Below are 24137 nucleotides of genomic sequence, written 5' to 3' on the forward strand. Positions count from 1 at the left end.
CCTCCTCATTAGGCTCTTTCATCTTACAGCACTGGCACACGTCTCCACAAAAGGTCAAATAGCAAACTATTCAGCTTTGCCCAGCTAAGAACAAAAGGCAAACCAAACATCTGCTAATAAGAGAACTGCTTTATGCTGAAGTCACAACGCTCAATGAACACAATTCTGCTACAGAAGCTTTGCATGAAGCCTCCTCTATTTTGCTGCAAGTATAGACTTGATGCATCCATCTGAAGTTAGACTTGCTCATGGAGCATGATTCACTGACTCACAGGTTTCAACAAATAGTTTATTTTTAACTGGAAAGGCTGTTATCAGTTGGCTAAAAATTTGCAAGCTGACTCTATCAATCCAGAATTGTGTGAAGCAGCTGGTTTTACCACACACACTCTACAACTTCCCAATAAACATGAAAATCTCAAATAAGAAATTTAGGCCCACAGAAAGAAGGTAACAGAAAAACATCCTGCAAAAAATTAAGAAACCCCTTGTCAGTTCTAACATGGCATCCAATGAACTAGTGAGGCAGAGAATGATAAACAAAGCTAACAAGTCACTTAAGAGAGTATTATTACAACATGGAAAATGGTTTCCTTCCTGTCTCCTCCACAAACTGCAGAGAAGTGCAAGCACTCATGGGTGAAACTTGCATGTTTGGGGTTTGGAGCACATTTGGTCCCCAAACTGTAAGGCTATCAGCAGTTGTGCTGCTTTTGGAACACCTGCGTATTTCATACCATTATGTATTACAGATGCACTGTGCTATTCACAAAAGTAACTTCACACTCCCCTATGATAAGTGGCATCTTTTCAATTACAAAAGTTAGGGTGAGACTACTGTAGAAGTTTCCCAACACTATCCTGCATTTTTAACTTCTAAAACCTTGCTGCTACCACTGCTCTTTTTATTCTAAGGTAGGGAAAATGACTGGACCTGCAATAAGAGGAAAAAAATGTGGCTTGCTGGTTTGCTCTCAAACTTGCAAAAAGTCAATTTCAAAAACATTTACAAGAATGAGATATTCACTGAATCATTTGCCTTAGTCTGAATAACAAATGTGGTTTTCATGTAAACAGTGCTGTCACCAAAACAATGACAACCATCACACATCTGCCAGCATTTGTCACAAAACTGAATAAAACAGACCAAGTGTCCTTAGAAAGGGCTGTGATAACTGATGGTTTGATACCCTAAGAAAATGAGTTATCTGCATTGCAAATCCATTTCACAAAGGTGACCTGGTCAATCCCCATATGGAGAGTAGAAGCAGTATCAGCCTTTAAATTCACTTCACTTCTTCCGTTTCAGGAGCCAAGTGGCAAAGTCACACACACTAGATGGAGCCACTTGCCTCTCCCAGCCACAAAAGCAGCCAGAAAACTGGCCCTAAAAGGGACATAAAGAAGGTATGAAGAAAAAAGGACAGTCTCAAATAAAACCAAGTACTTACGACAAATTGCTTACCTAGCTGGACAAGATACTGAATAGTTAAAAGTATCATATTCTCCACACTTAGCAGCTGACTGCTGGACAAGCCCAAGAGATCCAAATCCTTGTTTTCCAGCTGTGGAATCTTGTAGCAGTTCACCAGCAAGGGACTTACAACAATATCACCAACATTTCCATAGAAATAAGGTAAAGTGCCATAGCCTATGATAAAACAAACAAAACCCCCACAGAAATTTATAAAATTTGCCCATTACATGAAATCTTGCACAACAATACATTTCCAAACATTTTCTTAAAGCTGTCTGGCAAAATACATTTCACCAATTATTGTTCTTGGCATTATAATAGCATAAAAAATAAATTATAGGCCAGTGATCCTCTGCTGTGTTTTACAAGAAGCGATCACATACATTTGCAAGAACTAACATTAACTGCATGATATCCAGCAGGGTAATAACTATTGTTAACCAAATACAACTGAGAATATTATCTGTTTGGGTCTTACCCTGACCTTTAAATACAGATTCTCCATAATATAGTGTACAAAGAAAAAAAATCAATGAAAGCAAAAGTACATTGATCTTAACATTATAAAAGCAGCATAAGTTCACATTAGCATTGATTCAGCCACTGTGGTATTGCTGGGATTGATTTCACTTTTTTTGCCACCTCCCCATTCTGTTTTCATAAACAGGTAAAATAAACCTCGACAACTAAACATGCTATTCTGTAAGGTAAAGCAGATGAGCACAGGCTAACTCCTCTTTTCCTTCAGAATGTTTTTCATTTCAAAAGAACCATTTCCACAGAGATTTTGCCAAATCCATCCTTTTGGGTACATCTGGTTCTGTACTATTAATAGGACGCTGTTTCTCAGGGCCACTAACAGTTTAGCCTAACTGAGGAGTTAATGGCAGCTCTCCAAGAGCCTAAGGGCTGCATTCAATTTGCACTTAAGCTGATGGCTGTAGGCACCCTCATCTTTAATAAGGAAGTGTTTCTCTGAAAACCATTAGAGCACCACGCTAGAGCTTTATAATCGGCTTCCAGAAACAACGCTGAGCAAAACAAACCAGAAGCATAACCCTATCCTTGACAGATTTACTGGTGTACATGGCCCTGGTAATTCTCCAGGAGCTGTGTGTATTAAAATTATCTGTGCAAGTCAGGACTTGGAGAACTTCTCCATTCCTTCATGGAAATGATTCCACAGACTGTTTTGACAAGCATGTTCTATTGACACTGAAGCCACTTTATATGACCATCTATACTATATTGGACCTAAATAAAATATAGAGTGAAAAAAAAATTCACTCATCAAAATTTTGGCAGCACTAGCTGACCCATCTATTTTAATGTATTATGCCCAAATAGCTCAGGTTGAAAGGCATATTCACATTAAAAGTCATACTCTTAAAACAAAGTCTTGCTAAGGGTTAACAAAGTGCTTTATACAGCTAAAGGATTTTAAAAGCCTGAAGTCTGATCTGTTATCTCAATTGCTTACAAGAACTATCGACTATAAATGACAAAAAGTTAGTATGATTTACTTCTGTTTAGTCAGTGCAAATCAATTTTCTGGTTCTCATGTAGAATTCTGGGGCTTCAAGATCTGAACTATAAATGCTGCAGGAAATATTTGCTTGGTTTATAAGTTGTTTATACCAGAAAGCTATTTTCATTACTTGGAAATTGTTCTCTTTTTGGGTTTTACAAAAATCTTATTTGTATAAAACTTAGATTTGGCCAGTGGTTCTGCATAAATTTGACCTAGTGGTGACCTGTTTGCAAATCAGGTTCTCCAGAAATCGCCTGACTTTCAGTTTTAAATATTGAGCAACTAAAGGAAACTCTCTGTGACAAACCAACTTTGTATTGTACTGAATGCCAGGACCAACAAAAAGAAAAAAACCCGTTTGTCCTGGGGAGTGTGTATTAGTACAAAATGCAGCATTTGATTCCCCAGTGTAAGACTTACCTATCAGAATCACTGGTCTGACTCCTGAGTTATTCAGCAGGTTTTCAGGAACTATTACAGTCTCCCCTGCTGGGATGGGTTGAGGCTGTAAAATTCCAGTTAACATGGATTGAGGAACTGGAACTGACAAAAGAGGCTCTATAAAATAAAGAAAAGAGAGACTTCCATTACTAAAAGGCTCATACTGTGATTTGGCCTTATGAACAAATAAGAAAAAAATTACTGCAAACCACTAACTGTAATAAAATTCAAAAGGTCTCTGCATTTCCTGCTATAGTTTTAAGTAATTTAAATGAAGAGCCTATATCCTCCCATAGCCCCACCCCCAAAATAAAACTTTTTCTGGCCACTGTATTGTTGGTGAGAATGAGAGAGCAAAACACAGGTTTGAATATGCATCTTCAAACAAAGCCAAGTACTAAGCCAAAAGGCCACCCCCCAATATTGCCTCTCAATACAAGGGAAGAAACTGCTTTGACTTCTGACCCAGAATATATGTAGATAAGAAAAATAAAAGCAAGCCAAAATCTCAAAGTTGCCCTTTGATAGTTGCTACAAGGATAAAAATCAAGCTGTACTCATGAAAGAGCAGTAGCAGCTTTCATAAACAAAGGAAGCCAAGTGCAAGAATTTTGTAATCTGTAATCAGGTTTCAGAGTAAGGCCTGCTTCACAAGTTTCTTAGGCTTCATTTGGTGGTTTGCAACCACTTTTTCAAACCATGCCACCAAGAGAAAAACATCAAAGTCAGGATGAATGAATGCATACCTGAATGTTTCACATGGGGAAACTGTTTATCCAACAGAAAAAAGTACTACTAAAGACTCATAGAAAATGAAGTACACAAGAGAGTTGGCAGATTAGTGGAGACAAACTCAACAAACAGGGGAGATTGCCTTATATCATGTCTCTTCAGCAGGTTTCTGAAGATAGAAACTGACAAAAGCTACAATTTGATGTGTTCAGAAAAGCAGGACTGCACTACCATGTAACCCTTCTTCTATGATTAATATCTCTGAAAATAATTCCAAAATATCTTAAAACCAAGTTCTCAAGAGCAGAGTTAAAAAAGCATTGTGCATATTGATGAATGGCTTTTTTTCACTCCTTGGATGCTTATTCTCTCACTCTATAGAGAGAAGAATAAATAACTCTTTATTTCCCTTTAGAAAATATGCTAAATCTCACAACTGAAAAGTACTCAAATAGGGAACAGTTTTATTAACAGTTATGAATAAAGAGGTACCTACATGGAAATCAATGAGTACTTGTAATTAATTCTATTTCCTGCCATGATATTAAACTCCTACAGCTTTTCCATGCATGACTAACATTTGTTCTCACTTTCTGCTTTTAACTGAAGATCACCTAGTGTATCACTACCAGTGTCCTTTGTTAGGCCAAAATTATGTAAAGCTGTTTTTCCCATGCAGAAACAGAGTGTACAGCTTCTGTATCATCCCACACCACACTGAAACACGACAGTCAAGGCGAAGGCTAACGAAAAATCCTTGAAATATATTCATATATCCATACACCTGCACAATTTTAGAACAACTGAGTTACAGTTGGGGGAACCATGGATTTCTTTTAGCATTATATTTTTAATAATATTATTTGCCTCTTCTTTTCCTCTCTCTCCCCCAGCAGTTTTACTTCCCCTGTGTCGCATCTTAGATTACAACAACTGGGACCTTGCAATCCTATGTGCTTTTCTGGGGGCATGGTGTACTTAAATAATCCATGGTGTGCTTAAATACTTCAACAAGATCAGTTATGTTTGCTGTGTGACACGTGAGAGGTGCAGCACGGGGCTGTTGGGCTGGCTGAGTTCACGTTTTAACAAATGAAATCTCGGTGTCATTCAAGTTTTACCTGTTCTTGTCGCAGGCCGGATCGTAGGAACAGGTACTGCTAAAGCAGGAGGTGGGACTGGGGAGCCAGGAGACCATCCTCGGTGGCGTTTCTTTGGTGGTCCAGAACTGGACATGGATGCTGGAAGGAAAGCAAAAACTAATTGCAAACCCTGTCCTCCCAAATGACCAAATTCCAGCCCACCCTCCATTTCCCACCGGTGTTGAGCAGGTATCACATTGCAGAGCACCAGAAGCTCATACCTAGATTTACATAAAACCAGTCTGTGATGTGAAAAACATTGTCACCTGTGTTAAAATGTCCAGCATTATCATTAATGGTCATGCCAAAAAGCAAATGGATCTGTAAAGACTGAACAGTAGGAACAGCTACAATCGGAAGAAGAACAAAATCACAAATTTCAAGCTCACCATCCAATGCAGCTTAGAATAAAAAACCAGAGAGGTTTTCTTTACCTTGATCTCCAGCTGCACAGCCAGGACTTGGAGATGTCGAGTGAGGCATTGGCCGAGAGACTGTAGTACTCAAGGCATTATTTCTTCCTCCATTAGCGTTTCCATTAGCAACATCCGTGGCACGCAGTGAAAGAGGAGCTGAGTATAATAAAATACAGAGTGTGTGGCTTGAGACAGTCTTGAAAACAAACAAATAAAATAATACAGCCACACACTGATGCAAAAGAACAGGGCAAGACGTGTGACTGAGAAAAAACATACTCCAGGGAAAGCATGAAATGTACTTGGCAGAGAAACATTCAGATTGCAAAATCTAAGCCTTGAAAAGGGGTGACCAGATTTCAAGGTGAGGAGGGATAGGTGGAAGAAAAAATGCAAAGAAAGCCCCACCAAAATACAATAAAAAATTACACACACACAATTTTATTGCAAAGTTTGTGATATATTTTCTTATACAGTGATTTGTTTTAAAAATATACATCACTAATTCAGTTTGTAAAGATTTCTAAGCCACAAGAGGCTCAGAAATTTTCCCCCAGTCATCCCTATGCCATGCACAGTAATTCATTACAGGGCTCTCATCTAAAGCCTTAGCAAAGGACACTGGGCAGGGGAAGACAGGGCAGTTTGCTGCAAAGTGTACATGGCCTGAGCATTACTGAGGCAAACCATGCTTAATTCTGCTACCTCTGCCTAAGGTGATTCTCCAGTCCCAGCAAGCCTGACACTCGGCAGGACCCGCTATATCCACAACGGATGATGACCAGAAGTTACCATCACTCATCATTCTCATTCTTTTTCAGAACACAGTTTTTGCAGAAGAAAAAGAATGGCATAAACTGCCAAAATGGAGGCCAGTGGAAACTCCAGTTCCTTGCTGGTATCAGCCAGCTTCACAAGGATTTAGCTCCCAAGAACACATTCCAGGAGCAACACCAGGAGATGGTGCAGCAGCTGGCTGATGGCAGCTGCAACTGGAAGTGTTAGAGATGTGGTATGCAGCTTAAAACAATGCAACTCCCCAGCTGCAGACATCCAAATAAATTCTGGTACAATTGCCAATTACAAAATATGAATAACCTCTCTTGCCCATTGTAAGGTCCTCATTTCTACTCAGAGTCAACAATTTTATACGGGCAGATATGGTGGGCATGGGTCAGTTAAAGTGGTTGAAAAGCTGAGAAGAAATTTCAGTGCAAAATAAAATCACACAAGTATGGAGGGGGAAAGGTATTTTGCACAAAGAACTGTTAATGATTTATTAGCTACAACACATAATTGTGTTATGTACCATAACAGTATATATAGTATTGAACAGCAGATGTAATACATAATGTATAAAGTATAATGCTCATGTGTATACATAAACTAAATAAATTGATACGTTTTCTTATTCAAGCGCACTGTCCTGCAATAAGTGTGATGATTTCATTTTTCTTGCTTAAAGACAAATCACCTGATCAGATTACCTCAATAGAGTTCAGTGTGGGACTTAGATGTCACAGTTAAGAGTTACAATTTATTAAACACACAATAGAGAAATAAGCAATTAAAACAGCAGATATATTAAAACTCCTTAAAACAAGACTAAATTCCACCAAATGTATGTGGAGGAACTATAATGGTTAGAAATGCAGAACTGCACACAACTCTCAATTACTGAGGCAGGAATCAGAGTGATATTAAGAGGTGACATTTATGCTCTCTTACAGTTAGGAAGAGAGCTCCTACCAGGATATTAAATCTGAACGCCAAGGTGTGGCTCAAGCTTGGGAACAGTACTAACTGCAAAAATTTCTGGGCCAAAGACTGCAAGAATATGACAGTTCTGGAGAATGCTAGCAAATGCTTTCCTTTCCCTCTTCCACCAAAAAAAGAACACTCTCTTTTCTTGGCTGTTAAGCTGATGATTCCCTTGGCTCTCAGATGTTTGGGAAAGCAAAGCCATACCTGCAGCAAATGCCTTTCCTACGAGCTGTACTGACAGAGCCAGAGGTTTCACAATGTTCTTGTTCCGGGATGGGTCTTGTGTTCCACTTAAGTTAACAGCAGCAGAAGATGATTTTGCTGGACTGAACACTGAAGAATCTGAGAACAGAAGTTGTTTAATTAATGATTAAAATTTACATATATATATAATTTTTTTATTACATACACATTTATCAACACTCATCTCTGCATAAATTGCAAACAATTTTTTTACACTCCTAAGAAATTACCATGTATCTCTCAGGAGTTTTAACAAACACTTAACTGGGCGTTTCTATAGAATCTTATAATCCACTGAGCCCATGATTGATCTCTTCCACAATATTCTGCACTTGCACACACTCAAAAAATATTTTAACAGTAGAAAGGGGTATCTCATTACTCCTCAAAATAGATTCATGAGATAGGCAAGTAAATGCAGTTTTCTCATGGCTCACATGAGGAAGCCAAGAGCTTATTCTTGCAGCCAGCAAGCATAGGGAATAAGCACTGGAATAAGTTCCCTAAAAGAGGTTGTGGAATCTCCATCACCTGAGATTTTCAACAACAAGCTACTGAATCTCTATCAGACACAGCTAAGCTTGACTAAGGGCAGAAAAAAACCAAACCCAAAAACATAGCCACCTTACAGCACTACTGTCTATAAAACTATAAAAAGGCATATGCTCATTTATAATCTGAGTAAAAAATTAAGGGCATTTGAGCCCAAACTCTTTGCATAAATTAACAAACTTCATAGAGCACTCTACCAAAGCTAAAACCTATAAATCTTATTTTATAGAAGGATAAACTGAAGAACAAACAAATTTGAATATTTGCCCAGTATCAAACGAATTCCAAACCTCTCAGCATGTAAGTTCCTATAACATCAGGCATTTCATAATTGCAACTTACTTCAAGAAAAAAATGGCATTCAGATGCTGATACACTGGCTAATCCAAATTCTTATAACGAGAGTGAAAGAATATTAACTCAGCATCAGTTCAGAAAGGAGTCTGGAACAAGTAGGCAAAGGAGGCTAAGTTCACCTACAGATGTCCCAATAAAACAGCCAGCTAAAGAAAACAGAAGACAAATACCAACTTGATCTGCCAAACACATTCACCCTCAGGCCACACACCATTTGGTGGAGGAGGGTGGGAGGAAGCTCTTCTTTGCCAGACAGAGCAACTGACATGAAGAGCAAACACAGAAGCCTCTGCTGCTGCTGCCCCACCAGAAAATCTCGTCCATGCTCATAGGAAATACGCTGAAAGGCTAACAAGATAGACCACCAGGTCTGGGCCCTTGGAGGGAGATGCTGGTCTGCCATTAAACATGATGCAGCAAATATGCAGTGTTAAAGTTTCTTTAAAGTAAACTGTCCCAAAGCTTTGGGGATTTTTTTTGTCCCCCATCTCTACTTGTAATACATTTTCTTGAAATTTTATCTGTGAATGTGGGTGTGGCTGGTATATGTTTAAGCACCACTCTATTACCTAATCAGGACTTATGAAAATACCAGTTATTAAAATTCTTCATCTTTCTCTTGTAAAGCCTTGTTTCTAGTTGCTTAACATGTGAATTGAATTCTCCCCTCAAGTGTCTGCCCAAAACCATATTTTTGATACTGTCTGCCCATAACTACCTACATATATCTTGTAGAACTCAGAGACTGAGCTGCTCACCAGAAACATTTACACAACTTTTAAAGAAAAAAAGGGTATGAGTTGGTGATGAGCTGAAAAGAATTTCAGAAAACAACTTGCTAATAAGTAGTCCTGTTTTAAAACAGCCTAGAAGCCAACTCCAGTAGAAAGAGCTTTGCAGAATCTAGAAGAGAAAAAGTCAGAAAAGCCCCACATCATAGGTGACACATCAGAATTTATGCCACTGAATAAAAGGTGCTCTCCCCCCTTCTCCCAGTCACAGGGGATTCATGTGTATGTATGTGGCATTATCTTCACCAGGAGATAACAGGAGAAGGAGATGAAAAGGTTTAGACGAGCATGACCCAGGAGTACAAACAGTGACACACAGAAACACCAAGCACACTGAAAATGGCAGGGAGTGATAAGGAGAAAGCCGTATATAAAAGGTGTATCTATTAACTTGGCAGATACAATAGAAGACAAAGCTGTGTAAATATTAGAATGCTTCTTGCTCCAAATAAACAGGTTCTCATGCATCTGCACAGTTCTCATGCCTGGGTCTGGAAGCCAAGGGATCATGCAATGAAATGCAGCAGATGTGCTTTAACCACACTGTCATTTAATTTTACCCAAAGCATTTCGATTCCTCAACAGAGACAGGGGCAACCACCTGGGAGAAGTGCCTTTGAAAATACTAATCAGTGATTATAGTCTCATATGAATGCCTGTGTTCAGCTTTTGTTTATTACTCCTTTTGACAAACTTTCTAGGTGTAAAAAGTATTTTAACCATCTTGCTTTCTATCTGCATTTCATTCCCTTTAAAGAAACGTGTGGTTTTGGACATTCATATCAATTAATAACAACAAACAGGCCATTTTCTCTTGTTTTTAATTTTTCAAGAAATAGCAAAAACAGACACAAAAACATATAACAGCATAGATGAAGCTGCAATAAAGCAATGAGGAAGGAAGCTCAAACAAAAGCACTCTGTCTACTTGCAATAAATAAATAGATACATGATATTAAGATGTTGCTTCTTTGTCAGTGAATGTCTATTTAATTTTTATATTTCCTCCTTATTTAAGGGTATCATTAATAGCTTTCTAGAATAGTTGTGAGAGACCTGTTAGCTCACATACCAAAACCCCACTGTATCCATATGGCGAAATTTCAATTCTAAGTACACCTTTGTGTGCAATAAAATTTAAATAAATAAGGAAATTAGCAAGTAAATAAAATAACATCTGGTCCCCTCTCCCTAAAAGGAGATTATTCTCCTTTTCCAGACAAATACCCTAGTTTATATACTAAGCAAACACTTCCCTACAAAGATGTAATTGAAGTTTTTTGAGATGCACAAAAAAAAATTAATGAAACAAAAAGGTTTCAACAAGAAGGGGCAGAATCAAGTAACTTAATCAAAGACTGTTTAATGCTTTTACATCAATTGTTGTTTTGAGACTGATCTAACCTTCAGCCTCACCTGGATCTTAATCTTTGCCAAAGCAAATTTTGAAAGGCATCCTCTCGAGTGTAATCTCCACACGGCTCAAGGTAAATACCCAGTTGTTTACAGCATCCCTGACCCAGCAGTGGCTGAGGTAACTTACCACCCCCAATGGTTATCTTTACAGCACTTTCAGCTCCTACCTGTCTGAGTGAACCCTGACTTGTATCCATTAGCGGATCCACCCTCTGGGGTCGCGGACGGTGACACCGAAGGATTTGGCTTAGCAGAGAGGCTAGCAGCAGATGATTGCCTGCTTCTACATTCTGCAAATGAAGCAGCTACAGTACATATTAACAAGGCCTCCTCCCAGCAGCAAAGTTCAGCAACGCGGTGGCGAAAGGCGACAAAACGTTAAGGGCACACACAGAGCACGTACAACAAACAGCGGCAAATGGCAGCATCCAAGGAAAATACGGATTCACAGTTTTGTCAACTTTGTCTCCTAATTAGGAAAACCCCTCTGGGGGCCACTCAGGGGGCCAGGCAAATACACAGCAGATGCTGCAAAATGGCAAGAGTCCTCAGATCACAGCTTCCAAGAGATTTGAAGGTATTGGGCATGTCCCAGAAAACACTCAGAGACTTCTGCAGCACAACCTGTATACAAACCGTCATATGTTGCCCTTTAAAAGGAGAAATTGTGCTGAAACCCAGATTTTTAATATGCTTCCACAAACCTTCAGGGAGATCTCAGTGCTGTTAGTGTCTGTCTGGATGAAAACTGAGTTGAGGGAGGAGAAAGTCACCTTGAAAATCACATATTAATCCATTTTTAAAACTGAGATCTAATCAGGATTTAAAAGAAGGGTTTAAGTGTTTAAAAGCACCCTTCTTCTAATTAGACCTATAATGTAAGTGAAGAGTGAAAGGTTACCAGATCGATGGCAGCAATGCAGAGATAGGACCTATCAAAGTAATGCCCATGAGGTTGACTTTTAGTTGATTTTTTGAACTTTCATGGGTGCCCAGAGCACTTGCAATTAGTATATAACCAAAAGTGGAACCATGTGCTTCTTCCACATGAGCATTACTCCTGATGGCATTTACCAGGACACACACCAACTCCAACTGCATTAGCATCAGGAGGAGTTTCAGAAAAAAGATTCCAGAAGTAAAATAAGTCTGCCTTTGTCTTTATTTGGAATTTCACTACCAAATTAAATATTTGTGTCATTTTTGTGAAAAAACTGCTGTGGAAAAGCAACATGAACTCTAAAGCAGTAGTTAATTCTCCTGGTAACAGAGAAAAGCAGCTGAAGCCAGGATCCTTCTGACCCACTAACTGATACAAACTATAATCACTCATACAGCTCAGTGATAACCATCTCTTTCTGGTGTCATGCTGCTATTCACATGAGGATGTGACTCCTCAGATGTCTGTCAGTTCTCCTGCAGAGCTTCCCCTATCCTCACATCAACTTTTTGGAACAACAGGGACCAGATCAAACTCTGTCTTCACGGAGTGAGACCACAGATGAAAAGGTCAGGTAGTCTGCACACAAACCAGCTTGGCAGACAGTGAGTGGGTAAACCACTCCTTCCTTGAGTCTTTGCATGGTTCTAGCTCCAAAACCCTGCATCCTCCAATAAGAGACCCCCAAGGCTACCTTGCCTTGGGGTCACAAATGCACCCTCCTGTAGCACATAATGTCACACAGGCTGCTCTGGTAGAGGGTAAGACCAAGTGTAAAACACCGCAAATGGCAGGAGCATCCAAGTCTTTTCTTTCCCTGAGATCAGTGCCCTGAGCTTTCCTAGTCTTACAGCATGCTAGTTATCCCTAGGCACAAGACAGATTGGACTGCACCTGCAAAGATGAATATCAGTGGAAAACCAATGCTGCAGCCCTGGCTGTGTGCTTCAGGCACATAAAGGAATCATCAGACTTAGTAGCCTCTTCTCTTCTACCAACATGACTGCACACTCTAAAATGGGAAGATATAGGGCTGCCACCAAAAGTGTGGGGAGGTGAAAGAAGAGTGTTTAGAGTCACATGCTTAATAATAAGACTTTAACTTCTTTGGCAAAATCCAAACTTCAGCGAAATCAGTGCGAATCCTCCCTTCAAGCAGTTGCTTTTGAATGCATACATTTTCAACAGCAACTTTCAATTTTTTATTCAACATCACCCCTAATAGCATAAAACACCCCTAATTGAATGGGCACCTTTATTACCTTTCCAGCAAATAAGGGGTCCCTTTGACAGTACACCTTGGGAGCTTCTTACTAGGTAGTACTTTAAGTGCTTCTGCTTCTTTGGCTGAGTGGTTAATTTCAGGTTGATATGATTGGAAAACTCTGTGAAGTACCGAAATCCTCTTTCTCCACAGCCTATACAATTCCCAGAAAATCCTGGAAGAAGGAAGCAGAAGATACACAAACAGATTAAATGTCCTGTACTGTCTGCTAGGAATAAGGCCATCTAAAGCCACCTGCACATCCAGTTCCAGGGGACCGGAGGCCTCCAGGCAGCCAGCTTCTGTGGGCACAGCACATGGGTGTCAGTCTGAGCTCTTCTGAACTCCTACATCTCTTTAGGACGTACTGACCCATGCCAAAACCCTGCCACCAGTTTTCCACTCTACACAGCCCAGAGAAGAATAACTACTTGACAGGGGGAGAACTATGTTGTCACACTAGGAAATTTCCATGAGGGCAAAAAAAAAGCCATTTTTTTCTATATTAAAAAACCATGGGTTCCAAACTGCAGACATGTCTCTCAAAACAATGGCTAATTCATCAGAGCAATTTCATATAACTGAAATTAACATCAAATAAATTTTCCCTGAGGCTTCTTACATAGAATACTTTCTAAGTAAACTGAACCTTACATTTTATTACAGTCTTGAAAGCAATCACTTGATGTCAAGATTTGCGTGGTTGGACTTAGGAGTGCTTCAAAATAGTTTTAAAAACCTACAGCTTCTCGAGAAAGTAACCATTTTAGGGACAAAGATTGTTTTTCTGCAACATTCCCAACAAGGTTTCACAGAGAGGGATGAAATTTTGAGTTGAGGTCTGGAGGATAATCCAGATTAAGAATTATAAGCAGCCTTTATTTCCAGTGCCATTCACAGCTATGTTAATGGGAATCTGGATTAAAGATGACACCAGTGTAACATTTTATAGAACAAAGCACAGGGCATGTTCTGAAATGGGTCTGCCTTAAAATCTTTGTTGTTCAAATCAGCCTTCTATTATCTAATGCTAAACAATTAAGCCCTGTTGTCTCACTTGTCATGCCACTTACCTCTGAACTGCTTTCAACCCTTAATTAAACAGATTTTCTATGGAATATCAATAATGATTTATAAAAGTGCTAGCAGATTAATACCTAGTGGAAATGCTTTATTTTTGTTTGTTTGGGTTTTTTCCCATTTTCTAATCAGTTCAAGATCTGTAAGAGAATCTATTTTTCATTCTTGCTACTATCATGACAACACCTTGGAGGATGCTGGTTCCTACACTCACCTGTCAGCCAAAATAACAGGTTTATGACAAAGATATTCAGTGTTTTTGACAAAATGCCTTATCCATAAAACTCTTAATAATTAGGCCATAGTCTTTAGTCTTACTACGCCTCATTATGAGCTTCGATGAGGATGCCAAGATGCAAATTTCTTCATTCTGTTTTTCCTGGGACTGAATCATTCTTTATTATACTCTCTTGCAGCCCACAGGACCTACTGGTGCATCTCCACAGTTTGCAGAAAGAGTAACCAGGGTCTCTCAGAGCTTCTGAGTCAGTCCTTTGCTCACAGGTGCCAGTGTCAGAAACTCCAGCAATGCCAGAGGTGTGAGTCACCAGGCTCCTTAACAAATGAGACCAGAGAGGATGGATGGATGGATGGATGGATGGATGGATGGATGGATGGATGGATGGATGGATGGATACAAAGCTGGGATGGAGGGGGAGGCTTACCAGCAAAGACAAGCAGTACCACATTTAATCAGGTTTAAACACCATCTGCCTATCAGTTCTTATTGGTCAGCTCCTGACACTTCCCCTGCTTAGCAGGGGAGAAGCTCCTCTGAATCCTGAAGTGTACCCTGTTATCCCAAATCCCCAGTCAAACCAGTGAGGGCACATCACACCACAGCCTCTCTCTAACTCAGGCCTTAGGCCTCTATCTAACTTCTGCCTTAGGCCCAAAGGTTTGCTGTGTATGGATTTATCAAATGGATTTAATGGAGATGTAAAATTAAAGCACAAAACAAAGCTGTTTCCAACAGTTACACAAAATATTGGTGATCTGCACCAGAATTTGAGCAATGCAGTTAAATCAGGGTATTTATCCTTTGTTGTAATTTCTTTCCTGTTGAAAGGTCTTTCTGAATATATCCTAGGCAGAACAATGACTGGAGGGAGAAATGAAAGAGTAAATTCAAAACAGGCTAAAGAATCCAAAATACATTAAATCACTTCTACTAACTTGTTAAAATGTGCACCAGTTGTGACCCAGGCAGGAAATCTAGGTGCACATAGGCCTGTCATCAATTACCAAGAGGCATTGCTGTACTAAAATTTTAAACTTCATAAATGTAACAGATTATGACATAATTGGGAAAGGTGGAGTGGGGTGTCCCTATGTATTGGTTTTTGGGAAGCAAACTGCTCCCAGAACTTCTACTGAGACCAATGATCCTGGTGAAGCCAAGGGCAGAAATCATCCCTTAATAATAAAAAAAATGTATATAGTTCATTTTCAGTACTTGCATGAGCATATTTCTTCTTAAATGAAAATGCTGTAAGCTCCAGCTGAGATAAAGAGAATATGGATAGCTCACATTTAGAATGCCAGGGCTGCAATTGACTTCTGCCCACACAGAAATCTGGGAGATTCAATTGTGATTAATGGTGGAATCAGGGACTTGTTTTAAAATGGGCTTTTAAGGCAGGTTCATCTACAGATTTGATTTAATGAAGTCAGTCCTCTCCTCAACATATTTCTAATAGAAGGTTATTAGCTGAAATGACATTAGATAATTTTCAACGGGCTTTTTTTTTCCCCTCCGAATTATTATGGTACAAAGGAAAAAAGATCTCTTACCTAAAAGTGCATTTTTTCCATGATCATCTGGCAAAAACCTCTTGTCAACAGCGCAGACTAGAATGTGCTCAGGAAGGTTGGGAGATTTGGCTCCTACTAACAGGAAGCCTGCTGGGATATCAATTTGCTCCATGCACAGAGATACCAACCGTAAATCCTTGCCTGCTTGACAAAAACCTACAGAACAAAGCAAAACAAATGATAACTCTTCAGAAGAATTCATTTAATTCTCTTTGCTTTATCAGTTGCAAAAGCAAATGGCCTTCACAACTTGATGCTGTAACTGGAATTTTAATATATCCTTTTTAAGGAAAATAGAGGAAATTGAGATAGCATCTCACCAGAACCACTAGCTGAGAGTTTCAGAGGCAATAGATAACATTATTTTAAATATGCTGAAGATATATGGGCACAAAAGAAATTTAAGAGTCCAAACATTAGACATCAAATAGCTCCAAAACCCAATTTTTCAAAAACAGTCACAATAAGAGGATAAGCTTGTGATTTAATAACAGAAAACAGCTCTTGAAACATGCCAAAGATTATTTTTTCTTTGCCAAACTTTAGTTTACAGTTTTTTCAAGAGAAACTATTTTGTCTTAGTTGCTTGCAGAAGGTGAGCGTTGATACATGAACACCATTAAGTAATACAAAAGAATAATAAAAATTGATGATGAAAGTTTAGTAGAGGCTAGTAAAAATCATTTTATTACATTAAAATAATTAAATAGCTAAGTTTTAAATTCTCCAAACATTTTAGAAATTCCAGCAAATAAATAATTCACTAGTTTTAGACATGTGAATCATGTTTTGCTACGTCTCCAGTTGAGTCTCTTGAAGTATCTCAGTGGACTGCAGGACTTTCTAGTCCCCAGTTAAGTCTTTTCTCCACTCAAATACACATATGCGCACAAAATAAGGGCATAACATTGCCTCTTGGGCTTCTAATATCAGTGTGGAGCTAAAGCAGCAGAAGTGGGCAAAAGTGGGGACCTGAGAGAGTTTCTGCTGTTCTATGCCCTGCAGTGAGCAGGTAGCAGACTGAGTCACACAAAAAGCAAAGCAAGGCAACCCAGAGCAGTGTCCAGGCTAAATAAACAATAAATAAAGAAAATCACAATCACAATAATCAATATTACTGTTAAATTTGAAATTACTGCAATAGCTATTAATACCTATTACTTACACTTGATTTAAAATATTACTCATGTAAATATTATTCATTGTAACAGAAATTTTAAGGAAGAAAAAAATCCTGGAGAAAGACCTTGTGCAAGCATGTGGTAACACAATGTGATCACAGCTTAACCAAAAGCCACCTCAGCCATTATTGGTACATATGTCTGTGCTCTTAGCTCCTGGGCCAAAACCTACAGCAACTTCAGTAAAAATTATGGAAGTTAATGGGTTTTGGTTTTCTCTCAGCCCTGCAGCAGGCACAGAGCATGTGCAAAGCGGAATGTACAGAATCAGTTTGCATGAATTTCCTCACAAGCAGCAGCTTGCTGAAAACAGGGTCCAACACAGGTTCAGTCTTGTGCCTACACTCACAATCTGCTGAACCAGTTCTTGGCTGAATGGTTTCTTCACTTCTTCAATCAGCTCAGTTCCAGCAGCAGCTCATGGAAAGCTGGCTTGGATTCACCCCTGACACACACCTTTTTCCAGGCAATGAATGGAAATGAAGCACCTGAGGTTTTCATGTATTGAATCAGTGGATTATATCAATAACTTACCAATAAAAACTTACGCATGCTGTAGGAGAGAAGTATTAAATCTGCATGCTTAAAGCACAATTAGTTATTTTCTGATTAGGTGTCATTTGATTTTAATCTGTTGAATTCTCCTTAAGGCATGTTCTCTAAAAACATATTGATCATAGTCAAATAGAAAGCCAGGTACCAGGCTAAGTATTATCTAGACTTTGTGACATAATTTAGAAAGAAACAGTCTCAAATAGACCCAGGGGAAAAGTCCCTTCCATTCAAAATGAATGGAAAAATGTTTAAAATTCAAATGTTTATGTCACTTGGGCATTAAATCCAGAATTTTCAAAACTGACTTTAAATAGGCATTCAGTGAAATCTGAGTAGTTGACATGCTTAGAAAATACCACTTTACATCTAGATTTAAAGCAGAAAAATTGCCCACTGCTGACAATGTGGGCAAACAGGAAATCTGTAGATAAGGATTATGAAACAGCAAGTGCAGTAAGATTTCAACACAGATTTAAACCCATGCTTTACACAATTAGCTTCTAGCCCAGTCTCTACCTAAAAATATTCTGGAAATGGCCAGAAGCACAAATGGTGCCCAACAGGAGAAGGCTTTTGAAGGAATTGCTAGCAACAGCAATACTGGCACAAGCAAGGTTGGCAGTGTTGTTGTGTGTCAATACAGACTTGCCTCCTGAAGGAGCACACAACATTGAGAAGGGTGAATATCACATGGGAAGGTTTGAGCCCCTTGGAGTGCTCGAGGGTTTTGCTGTCCCAGTGAAGTGAAGAGAAGCAGCGCTCAACAACTTCCCAGGTGAAAGAAAAGACTCAGCTTTATCTGGGCTACAAGCAAAACAACTTCAGCTAGCTTTGAGCATCTGTGTGTCACCATTCTGCATCAGTCCCCAAGGGAGAAGCTACAGGAGAGTCCTAAGGAAAAACATGTTAACAAGTTTACAAGCACAGTTCAGTAACTGCCTGCTATCATGGGAACAGCAGCCTCTTAGCTGAGAGGCCGTAGATATTAATATTTCCCACCATTTAGGATATGTGGGACTGGACTGTAGGAATGCTGCATCCTACTGGATCTGCAAGCAGCACCTACAATTCACCCCCAGTTTCATCTCTTACTCAGCCAGTGCTCCCAGACCCTTTGCACGCTCCCCCTTCTCCCTCCTTTCACAATCTCCTTTGGCATCCTCCTGGGCTTTGGCTGGCGACATCTCTGGATCACAGAGGTATGCATGTGCAGACTGGCTGGCCAGCACATGCCTCTGTGATGTTCAGCCCGTGAGAGAGCTGTAATTATGTTGCTGCCCCAGGGGACTTCAGTTTGGGGACACCGCTGTCATCCAACCAGCTCCTGAACTTCACAAATCTTGCTGAAATTCACTACCTTTATAATTCACTGCCAGAAAGGGCAGAAAGCAGCCACCAGCTCGGAGCTCACAGGCGACTGCCAAAACCTCGTTTTCTGAGGTGGTGAGATAATAAACAGGGCTGACACCAAATGGTTTCCTCTGGTCTCCTTCTGAGAGGGACAGGGATGCCGATGGGTGGGCAGGGAGAGAGGCAGCACTGACAGACCCCCAGAGCTCCAGGAACTTTTCTCTGGCTCATGGAACCCCTGCCCCAGGAGAAGCAGGGAGGGCTGCAGAGCCTGGCCAGGCAGAGCCAGGACTTACTGCCACCAGGACATAGGGAGAGGATGCAAATCTGCCCCTGTGCAGTAAAAGGTTTGAATTTTCCTTCAAAGACATGCAGATGGTATACTTCAAGAGCCCTTCATTATCCTTCTTTCCCTTGACTTTTAGGCCTGAAAAGCACTCTTTTAAGTTTCTGCTGCTTTTTGAAACTGAATGAGGAAATTTCACCCAAAACACATTGATTTGGAAGCAAGTAACTGTGGGGAGATGAAGGGGAGATTAACCCTCTCCCTGTTACATTGTCTTTTTCTAACTAGCAAGCACCACAGAGACCCCAACCTTATTTTCTTTTCTGTTTTGCATGATTGGTAATTAATCATCTGTTAGAAATAATAATTTCCACATTAGGAAAGACAAGACAATGTCTCAGTACTAGATGAACTTGTGCTGTCAATGTCTGAGAACATTTAAAATCCATTTACATTTCATAGCTATTCATTTATAACTGTCCTGGCACCTACATTTCTATGTTAAACAGCAGTAAAACATTTCCTCTAAAGAAGAAAGAATGGCCTTTTAATTTACTTGTGTACCTTTTATGAAAATCTAAGTACAAAGAGAAGAAAACACGAGTCAGTAAACCAAACCAACTTCTTTTTATGAAATCTTTTATCGATATGTAACTGCTGAGCTATTAAAAAAAAACCAAAACAAACATGTTCTCACAGGATCTCAGCTTTGTTTCAAATAAGGAACAGGCACTTATATTTCAATTAAAGATTTGCAAATACCAGGAGCAGTCACCAAAAAATTAGAATATTAACAGCTTTTACAGACATCTGCATTTCTCTGCATTAGGTTTTGCTTCTGAGAAGCACATTTGCATTCTCCAACATCACTTCATTTAATGTAACCCAGTCCCATCTTCCTGAAAATGTTATCCCCACAGCTGTCAACGACTACAAGTCCTAGAATCTTCTTAAAAATGAAACTTGTATCTGTCTTCCCTTTCCCCACCGTAAGAAGAGGTAGTTTCCATGTGGGGCACCAGCCCCTCGTTGCACTGTAATAAATGGGGTATTTGCATAAGGAATTAGCTTCCAGGAATTACATATGAATTAGGGGTCACTGTCACTCGCCATTGTAACCTCACAGTAAGTGATCAGGTGTTAAGTACCTGCTTACCTAATTGCCTCTGAAACTACCTTGGCCTTTCTTTAAGCATCAGGTAAATTGAGGATTTGCTAACAAAAGAAAGGTGATACTATTGTGTTTCCCACAGCTTGCATAGAATGTTATTCCACAAATTAGAAGCAGCCTCTTTTAAAGCTACAGCAAGCACTCGGTTAAGAACAGCTTCTTGATAATGCAAGAATTTTGGTGACTATTTGAGGTACCCATATGAAAACAAATAAATTATTTTTCTTGAAACCCTATTTTCATGGAAATTTTAGTTACAAAAGTTTGTGTTGAGCAGGAAAAAAACAAAAACAAACCCCCCAAAGCCCCTGAAAATAAGTGAATTACTTTCATGAGTAATAGCAAGGTTCAGTGGCAAATACAGTTGCTCCTTCCAATGGGCTAAGAAGAGAGTTAAGACATCTAATACTAGCTGAGAAAGAATCTCCAACAAACTCACTTGTGAGGCATTTGGGTTTTTTAGCTGACCACTAAAGGCATTAAGATCTACTTTCTGCACCCACGTGACTGACAAATGCATCTGAATAAAAAAACAAGTCACCACAGAAAATAATATGATGGTTATGGCACACATCCTGAATTCAGGAAAAGCAAACGGCACAAATACCTCAAAGGGAAAAAGGTTTCATCCCATCTGATCCAAAAGGTGGGAAACAAGTTTTACAGCAAGCAGAGCTATGAACTGCAGGCTCTAGTACCAATATTTTGCTCTTGGATAAACAATGGAATATAGGCTTAGTTTAAAGTATCCAAATACAGTGAGTTCAAATGGTCTATCAGTATTGTTTAACATCTTCATAATGTTATTTACCTTTGCAATTAAATAAGTAAGATAAGGGATGGAAACAACGGCAGTGATCCTGTCTTACATCTCTGGAAGGCATACTCATGAGATGAAAGATGAGCTATCAGATTAATATCTTGTTGAGATATGGTCTGCACTGTGAATGTTTGGGAACCAGGGCATTTTAAACAATTATGCAAAACTGTCCTAACAGATCACCAGAAGTATTTGGAAAAAACCTGTTTTCCATTCCTTTTCCAGACACAAAACCACTACTTTCCTAAATTGGTTCCTTGAGAACATTTAAAAGTAAGGCAGATTTTGTAAACTCAGAATGGTAAACTTAAAAATGAGTAATGAACAACCTTAAACTTCATAGATGTAACACACAAAACTTTCTTCTAGAGTCCTTTGATCATAAAAGCCTTATAGATAAAAGTCAAAACACAAAACTGTCCCTGAAAGCTCAATCCCAGGACATACTAAGAAGTTTAACATTACATACATATAATATGTGAAGTGAAAAAGGCACTGCTCCTGCTCTCCACAGGAGATTTTGCAGACTTTATTGATACTTGTCTTCAACTGAGAACACTTTCCTAGGAATATATTGTTTTGTACTTTTTCCTTCCCTCCTCCTTCAAATTTGCAAGCCTTCAAAGGACAGAAAACCACACTTCTGTGTGAATAGCAAATTCTCCCAACAATATTCTCCATCTTTTCACAGTAGCCAGCCAGCCCTTCTGTTCTTTGTGCTACAGGGAACGGGCAGTATGCTGTTACAGAGGGTAAACATGCTCCTGTGAGATGCATTTGGAAGTGCAAAAGGCAAAGATGGCAACACACGCCACTAATGCCTGCCCCCAGAAATGTCAAAGAATTACCAGTGGTTGGTCCTTACTTCTATCATTTCATATAACCAGATACTTCAGTAAGGTGCAAAACCATTTCAAAATTACAGCTTTTGATGAACTGTGCACAAGGAATTCCATGATTCAGGGGGATATTGAATAAAATGTCCAAAAGGGCATTTGGACCTGGTGGGAATAGTTCTTGTTTTCAGGTGTCTGAAGTCAGCAGGGAGATGTTTTAACAAGAAACACATCTGATAACAGTGAGCAGATCTTCCTTTTTTGAGGAAGTTAAACTTCAGAATAGAACAATTTTGGGATAAGAGGAACCAATCACATCAATTTTTCTTAGGCCAAGTAGGTACCTGCATAATTAGCTGGTTCTTTCTTTGACACATTTAAACCCAAAAAAATACAGTATATAGTATATAGTATATAGTATATAGTATATAGTATATAGTATATAGTAATATAGCAAATAATTTTGCTCATCTTGAGCAACAACAAATCAGGGCAGTTCAGGGTAAGGAAGCAATGGCCAGCAAGCACATGGGGAAGACAAAACAGACAAGCTTCCACTACCAACCTTCTTATCACCTCAGCAGCAGAAAGTACATTGTCTTCCCCATTTTATTTCTCCAAACTCTTCCTTCAGCCCATGGAAGCAACTAAATCCAGCTTTGCCAATATTTCCAAGAATCATTTAGGGATAGATTGAGAACCAGCCATACTGATGCCAACTCAGGTAACCTCTCTAAGGACAGTGAATCAATGAAAACCACAGACAAAAAAGAGGCTTTCAGGAACTAACGGTGTGCCACAGCCAGTTCTCAACACTGCTTTCCAAGGACACACTAAACTTTATGTTCTCAAACAAGTCCTCATAACTGTATTTTGTCAGATCCATGGCTTTGACTACAAACTGTATTTTCAGACTTTCTAGCTCAAGAATTTGTAACTCCAGAGAGAGAATGCACATTATCATTAGAATCATATAGTAGTGAAGATCATACAGTAAAACACAAGGATACCAACCATCAGTAGTGCAAGACCCTTCCGGGGCAGGTTTTTGCGAGTATGGGATTGGTGGACTGCTTGAATCTGACATGTCCTCATCCTCTTCTTCATCTTCCATTTCATTAACAGTTTGGTTGGTAGAAAAGTCCAGGTTTCCATTTTGTGAATAGCGATGTACTAACTCTTTATCCAACTCTTCTACCTTTGGCTTCACATCTGAAGAATAAAAATAGAAAAAATAATAAAATATAGTAAAGATAAAAATAACCTAGAAAATTAAACTTTTCAACAGTATCTCCTTTTAATATAATATTTATCTCCTTTTAAAATAACCAGCATGCCATTATTTCCCCTTAATGATGTCCATAATTCAGATTTTGTTACACAATGAACTGCTGTGCAGTTTCTGCCTTTTTTTTTTTTAATGAAACACCCCCCACCCTTTTCACACACAGAAAAGACAACTGAAACGTGCCATACTTTCATGGTTACCTTCCGGCAGGAAAGGAGGCTGGTCAGGATCCAGATACAGCTGGGAGAAGATTGGCCGCGGGACAACACTGCTGCATCTCAGAGAAGCTTCTATGGAGTTATGGAGAGCTTCCTCGAAACGGGCAGATTTCAATTGCCCTGCATATGAATTCCCCATGATCTAAAAACACAAAGGAAACAGCTGATGAAGGGATGGGAATGCCCATGCACAGAGAATTTACAAATGAAGACAGGGATCTCACTATCATGCATGTCAGTGATATAAAGTCAGCAAGAAAATATGCTGTGCAAACAACATCTCTAACTAGCACCACATGTTTGTGTTTCTCTCTCTGTCTGGCAGACTGCATCCTTCTGTTCCACCAAGCTTTTAGAACATCTCCAACACACTGTTCTGTGTCTTCTGGGTACACAGCCTCTCAAGAGCCTCAAGAAGCTGCCTGGCATAAAAAAAATTAATGGAGGATAGATAAAATCATCATTATTTGG

At 39.3% G+C, this 24137-nt stretch overlaps 1 protein-coding gene across 4 annotated transcripts in view; it reads right to left on the minus strand.

Moving 5' to 3' along the window:
* GREB1L (GREB1 like retinoic acid receptor coactivator) overlaps positions 1-24137 on the minus strand; it is a 132781-nt gene that overhangs the window by 37511 nt on the left and 71133 nt on the right. For 2 of the 4 annotated variants that reach the window (XM_054284609.1, XM_054284610.1), the window contains 10 exons: positions 23637-23808; positions 23175-23372; positions 15941-16117; positions 13065-13241; positions 11030-11152; positions 7708-7845; positions 5758-5895; positions 5303-5422; positions 3429-3566; positions 1466-1651 (listed from right to left, as the gene is read on the minus strand). In XM_054284609.1, the coding sequence (XP_054140584.1) occupies positions 1466-1651; positions 3429-3566; positions 5303-5422; positions 5758-5895; positions 7708-7845; positions 11030-11152; positions 13065-13241; positions 15941-16117; positions 23175-23372; positions 23637-23805 (1564 nt within the window). In that variant the 5' untranslated portion in view covers positions 23806-23808. The remainder of the gene's footprint in view (positions 1-1465; positions 1652-3428; positions 3567-5302; positions 5423-5757; positions 5896-7707; positions 7846-11029; positions 11153-13064; positions 13242-15940; positions 16118-23174; positions 23373-23636; positions 23809-24137) is intronic. The other 2 variants (XM_054284611.1, XM_054284612.1) reach the window with 2 other exon arrangements.

The sequence above is a fragment of the Melozone crissalis genome, unplaced genomic scaffold (assembly GCF_028551555.1).
Source record: "Melozone crissalis strain CALT ecotype California unplaced genomic scaffold, PUWL_Pcris_2 ptg000042l_1, whole genome shotgun sequence".
NCBI lineage: Eukaryota > Metazoa > Chordata > Aves > Passeriformes > Passerellidae > Melozone > Melozone crissalis.